The sequence below is a fragment of the Arachis ipaensis genome, chromosome B9 (genome assembly GCF_059453495.1).
Source record: "Arachis ipaensis isolate K30076 ecotype BB chromosome B9, ASM5945349v1, whole genome shotgun sequence".
Taxonomy (NCBI): domain Eukaryota; kingdom Viridiplantae; phylum Streptophyta; class Magnoliopsida; order Fabales; family Fabaceae; genus Arachis; species Arachis ipaensis.
Genome location: NC_142444.1, coordinates 23917248 through 23923355, shown reverse-complemented (window position 1 = coordinate 23923355; position 6108 = coordinate 23917248). Strand labels below are relative to the sequence as shown.

Below are 6108 nucleotides of genomic sequence, written 5' to 3'. Positions count from 1 at the left end.
CCAATGCAAAAATGATACGCAAAACTTAAAAGTAGATTTACAAAAAGCAAAACTGATTATTAAATGATTAATCAAACCATGAAACCAATTATTGAACATTAACATATCTTATGTCATAGATAATTAGAGAATTAAATAAAAGCTTATCAATCAGAACTATCTAATATAAGTGTACATCAGTTGTTTCTGTTCCGATGTTCAATTATTCTTCCCATAATATTCGGTTGATGACAATAAATTATTTGGTTCAATAAAAAATGCTAATTATCAGTTGATCAAAGCTAACAACTAACAAGATCTCTTTTTCAGTTCATCACAATCAGTCAGTGGAACAACAATGCTAAAATAGAAAGATCAGATAGGGAAAAGTTAAGAGGCCTTGTAATAATGAGAACATGGGTGGCCAAAAATGTAAAAGATTCAAGATCTGATCAATAGAGAAATATATTCAAGAACATAAAAACAGTGTGAGAAATGCTAAAGTGTACTGTGTAAGAGCACAATCATTAAAGAAAACTAGCAAAGACAATAACTAAATCATACGTATTCTACATGTGCAGTTTTTATAAGACTATTAAGCACTATTAACCTTTTGACCTAGTCTAATGAGTATAATTTATAGTCTAAAATACCTTTTAAATACGAGAGAGGTATGAAGTCTAATTAACAATAAGAATTAGACAAAGATTAGTTATAAGCTTATTACTGTTTTTTAATAGTAAGTATAAACTAATCTAACGGACGGAAAGAAATTAAATGTCATAGTCAAAAAGTGGGAATTATTACTCATATCCATCAATCATATCATATCTTTCAAATAAAATCCACAATATAACAGCCTGTTATTAATTTGCAAGCATAGTCATAATCATAGTTAAATTATAATCTACGTATTAGTTCATGTCACTACAAGAAATAGTGTAATTATCAACGCCAAAAATCGACGGCAAGATTTTCGTCGATATTTGTCGACGGCTTGTCGTCGATAAAATGAAAAATTATTAAAAATAAAATAATAAAATCGACGACAATGTCGTCTATTATTTTAGTAACCTTTACCATTATCGTCACATGGCCGACGAGATAGTGGGAGATAATTTTTTTTCTTTAAATCGACGGACTGGTTGTCTATTTTAATAATTATAATATCGACGATTTTCGTCGTCGATAAATTTAAATGATAGAGCTCTTCTCTTAAAATTGGATAAGTGGTGTAGATTTATTATATAAAATAGACGGTTAAGGTGTCGATTTTTATTTTAATTAAAATCGACAAAAATTACCGTCGATTTTTATCAACAAAATGTTACTCCCACGTTTGCTTTCCGACTCCTCTGTTGCAGTCAATTCCCCAAATATAAAATAGACAGTTAAAGTGTCGATTTTTTTTAACTAAAATCGACAACATTATTAACAATTTTTGTTTTAACTAAAATCGACAGAGTTACCGTCGATTTTGTTTTAACTAAAATTGACAAAGTTACCGTCGATTTTTATCACCAAAATATTATACCCGCATTTACTACCCACCTCCCTCATTTCAACCAATTTTCCAGATATTAACCCATTATATAAAATAGACGGTCAAGATGTTGATTTTTATTTTAACTAAAATCGACAATTTTACCGTCGATTTTTATCAACAAAATACTATGCCCGCGTTTACTACCCGCCTCGCTCATTTCAGTCAATTTCCCAAACTTTCAGAGAATGAGAGTTCATAGTGAGGCTGTTTCTTCCTCTCCAACGCCTGAGAGTAGAGACAAGAGACGGAGTCACCGGAGAGAGGCAGAGAGCAGATCAGCAGATCTTCTTCTTCTTCGATGCCTGAGAAAACCCGCCGTCCTCCGCCGAAGAGCAAAGCTCTTCTTCTTCTTCTTCGCCTCCGCCACCGTGCCATCCTCATAAGTTCCTCTCTCTCGCTCTCTCTCGCGTGCTCTCTCTCTCTCTCTCTCTCTCTCTCTCTCTCTCTCTCTCTCTCACATTGTGATTTGTGAATCTGCATGTAAGTTTTTCTTCTTCCACAGACTTGTCGTTGCAACGTCTTTGTCGGTCCCCGTTGCTGTGAGCCCGTCGCCAGATTCTGTCGCCGTCGTAACTTCTTGTACATTCCTCTCCGTGTCTCTGATTATTAGATTTATTTTTGCAATTTTTGTATCTAATATTTTCATAATAAAATTCTAAATTTGCGTTTGTTAATAACAATCGCATCAATATTACTAAAACCTAGTTAGCATAATCAATTCATCACATTACTTCAACTCAATTAGTTTGACACATTATTTTTACAATGTGATTACACTAGTTTGTGGTTTAGTGTTTGGTTGTAGGAGAAAGCTCAATTTCTAGATATGCTCTTGTTACTATAAAATGGTGTTCTGATCATAAATTTTTGTGCCATGCTTGTGATTTGGGGTTGTGGATTGATCTCTCTTTTTCTCTGCTTAAGTCAGGTCCATTCTCTCTTTTCCTCTCTCTTTCTCTCTTCCAATGATTGTTACTTAAGTGTCCGTCACTTTTTCCTGGTCCATTTGCTTGGTTTCAATTTAATTTGGTTCATGAAGTTTTGATGTTTTCAACTAATTAATGTGTGCAAAGGCTCATAGTAAGTGTTGACCGTTTGGAAATTGGTTCAGGATTTGAACTTCAGAGATTTTGACAATGGCAGCCAATGCTTCTAATGGAACAGCAAAGCAACCTCCTCAGCCATCTCCCTTGCGCTTCTCCAAGTTCTTTCAGGTCATCTCTCACATGATATTCTGTTATTTCATATTATTCTAAGGTTGTTTTGATTCATGCAAGCTTCAGAATTTGATAATTCTAATTCCTTTTCTTTAACTAATGATCTTATTTCATTTTCCACATGGTTGCTATTCTTCCAATTTTGACTTTTAAATTGTTTTAGGAATTATAGTTGGCAGTGTTTGTTTCTGATAAAGTTCCAAACATTGTTATGGGAGATCCTGGGAGATTCAGACAAATAATAAAAAATCTTGTTGGCAACTCGGTTAAAGGAAGTGTATTTGTGGATGTGGACTTTGGTCTAGGTGTTGGAGGATATGATCTTGAGAGGTAATAAGTATCATGTTGATTTATATCTTTCAAATATTGGTACTTAAATGTTTAATTGAATAGGAAATGGAAACAGTTTTTTGTTGTTTTCGGTGATGATTTTGTGATTTCATTTGAATTTGATATGTGACAGTGGTTCAACGGTTGTGGCTTGTGGGAAGTTATTGGGTGAGTTGAGAAAGCATGGGAAATGGAAATAGGCAGGGGAGGAGGAAGAAGATGAGGAGTTTGAAGAACATGATGCAGTGCATGTGCTCAGGGGAGCAGTTGAGACGAGAAGGAAGCATGGATGAGATGGCAGTTCCTTCGTCATCGGATTCTCTGGAGTACTTGGCTTGTTAAGAATCCTAATTTACAAGGTACACACATTGATTAGTTATTGGGATTTTTCATATTGAGCTGAGAAATCGGGATAGGCTGAAAAATGTTTCTCATGGTGCAGGTATATGTGGATGGAACAACTACCATGTCTACTCATGAAAGGAAAGCTAGCATTAGAGAATTCTATGGTATTTGTTCCTCTATTTTGTTGTATGATAAGTTGTTTTGCATCTTTCTGTCAGTTAATTTGGCTGATTTGTTGAGTTTTTGCATTGATCAGCGGTAATTTATCCATCTTTGTTACAACTTCAGAAAGGAATTACAGATTCAGAGGATAAGAAACAGAAGGCTGTTTGTATGGAGAGGTATTGAAAAAGAGACGATGAGGATCATCAACAATATTCTGATATAGACATTGAAAGAGAAGAAGAATGTGGAATATGCATGGAAGTGAATAGTAAGATTGTGTTGCCTAACTGCATCCATGCTATGTGCCTGAAATGTTACCGTGAATGGTACTCACTCTTTCTTGGTTGCTACTGCATCATGATTCTTTGTACTTCTCCATCAATATATTTTTGTAGTTGAATGTTATTTTAGCACATCATTATTATGATGATACATGAGATTGAAAAAGACCAAACATGAAAGGCATACAAATTAAGCTAATTAATTAAGCAACATGATGCAGAACTAGTACTACTTATTTTTGAGTCAGATACTAATAATTAAAAATCTATTAGGAGGTGAAAATGGTGCATTTGACAAGACCATTCTCGTTGCACTCTGGACACCTAACGAAGAAGAAGTGATCATCCTCATGAGCGTGAATAGTGCTGAGTTTGCGGCTTCAACTGCACAAAGAGCAAATAGAGAACCTGAAATTGTTGTAACCAAGACAAGGGCAGTGATCATGATCGGTAGTGATAGTGGGAGCGCCTTCTAGAAGGTTCCTAAGGCAGCCGAGCTCATGCAAGGCAAGAACCTCGTCAGCGCCACCAATGCAGGTTCCTTTGATGAAGAGCTTGGGAGGGATGGTGACTTTGCCGCCAAATAGGTTCCACAACTCATCCCTGTAGTCCATGTGAAGGGACACATCCCTCTCATCAAACTTCACTCGGAGGCTTCTCAGAAGGAACATGATTCTGTTGCAGTCTTGAAATGTTTTCCTTATCCCTCTCATGCTCATCGTGTACAGAATGATCCAATGCTTTCCTCTTTCTTCTTCTTTCATGTCCAATTTCAGGTTATTTAATAGATTATAAAGTCTCACAGATTTAAAGTCATCACTTCTGAATTATGATGCTCAATTTCTTTTTACTTTTGACTAATTTAATTTAGCTTTTCGAATTATCTCTAAAAATATAATATCCAATGATAAAGTCATCACAAATTTAAAGTCATCACAGCTAAATGTTTTGTTCTGTTTTGAATATTTTGTATTATTAGTGGATTGCAATTTAAACGAATATAAGTCTAAGTTTAGTTATTTATTTTGTCTTGAATCTTTATATTAGAGGATTATTTATTATTTTGATAAGTTTGTAAATTTATTATCTAATATTTAAAAGTTTATTTGTATTAATTGTTTACTATTTTATTTCTATATTTAAAAGTTTATTTGCATTAATTGTTTATTATTTTTTAAATAGAAAAAAATAATTAAAACATATAACTATTAAAATCGACGGCAGAGTTGTCGCTTTTTAAGTTTAAAATAGACAAAAAAAAAATATAGACACAGAATTTGTTGGTATCTAAATGATTAAATCGACGGCAATTGTGTCGATTTTATTAAATCAAATATCGATGGCAACGTCGTCGATTTTCTTAAGCATATTATAGATGAAAACGTTGTCGATTTCATTGAATCAAATATCGACGAAAATGACGTTGATTTTATATAATAATATCGATGGCAACGTTGTCGATTTTAATAAGAAGTTAAAATTTCCAAACTCATATTATAGACAAAAACGCTGTCGATTTTATTAAATTATTATCGACGGTTAGGCAAGCCGTCGATTTTATTAGAATTTTGAAAAATCGACAAGCTTAATAGCGACTACCTCCGCCGTCCATTTTGCCATCAAATTTTAATATTATCGACGGCTTAGCCGTCGATTTGGCCGTCGATTTTAACGATGTTTCTTGTAGTGTGTCATTATTATCAATTTCATGTAGCTCCACCTCTTGAGTACAAAAAATGATAACTTCCATCGCTATTCTTAATTTCTTATAATTTATAGTCTTATACACACAAAATACCAAGGAGTATAATTTATAAGTATTTAAATAGCTTACCAATCATAGAAAACAATAAGAATTTTAGAAAAATAGTAGAACAATAGCAGAACAAACAGCATAACAATATAAAAATTAGATTTAAAATAATAAAAATTAGTAGGAATGTCACTAACTTGAACTTGGTGGACGACGACTCAGTTGGACCTGGCGGCGGATGACGAAGCTGACGACGCGAAGAATAGCCCTCGTTGGCGGTGAAAAGAGCGGTGGCTGCAACGAAGACTAGGGTTCACAACGGCTGCTTCAATGGAGACGTCGCGCCATCGCGGCGAACGGGAGGTGCAAGGAGAGGGGGGAGCATCGGCGGCGGCAGTGGGGCTGACGGCGGTGGCAGGGTTGAGACGCAACTAGAGAGAGAAAGGGAGAAGAGAGGCTAGTGAGAGAGAGTAGTTTCGAATTGAAGGGGGA

General features: G+C 34.7%; 2 protein-coding genes across 2 annotated transcripts; one reads left to right on the top strand and one right to left on the bottom strand.

Annotated features, from left to right (window-relative positions):
* The first annotated feature begins 2661 nt into the window (after positions 1–2661).
* On the top strand, positions 2662–3272 carry LOC107615207 (uncharacterized). Its single transcript, XM_088499537.1, has 3 exons — positions 2662–2739; positions 2915–3072; positions 3206–3272. Exons 1-3 carry the CDS (start codon positions 2662–2664, stop codon positions 3270–3272), a joined length of 303 nt encoding a protein of 100 aa, XP_088355663.1.
* Positions 3273–4132: 860 nt separating this feature from the next.
* Positions 4133–4582, bottom strand: LOC107615208 (uncharacterized protein At5g39865-like). Its single transcript, XM_016317307.1, has 2 exons — positions 4272–4582; positions 4133–4187 (listed from the first exon to the last, which is right to left on the bottom strand). Exons 1-2 carry the CDS (start codon positions 4580–4582, stop codon positions 4133–4135), a joined length of 366 nt encoding a protein of 121 aa, XP_016172793.1.
* Positions 4583–6108: the final 1526 nt, after the last annotated feature.

Excerpts from the sequence above, each read along its gene's own strand:
- LOC107615207 (XM_088499537.1), top strand. The coding sequence starts at position 2,662 with ATGGCAGCCAATGCTTCTAATGGAACAGCAAAGCAACCTCCTCAGCCA. Across the intron at positions 2,740-2,914 it reads GCTTCTCCAAGTTCTTTCAG|TTGGCAGTGTTTGTTTCTGA; the intron begins GTCATCTCTCAC and ends TAGGAATTATAG. Across the intron at positions 3,073-3,205 it reads GGAGGATATGATCTTGAGAG|TGGTTCAACGGTTGTGGCTT; the intron begins GTAATAAGTATC and ends GATATGTGACAG.
- LOC107615208 (XM_016317307.1), bottom strand. The coding sequence starts at position 4,582 with ATGAGCATGAGAGGGATAAGGAAAACATTTCAAGACTGCAACAGAATC. Across the intron at positions 4,188-4,271 it reads CTTGGTTACAACAATTTCAG|GTGTCCAGAGTGCAACGAGA; the intron begins GTTCTCTATTTG and ends CTTCTTCGTTAG.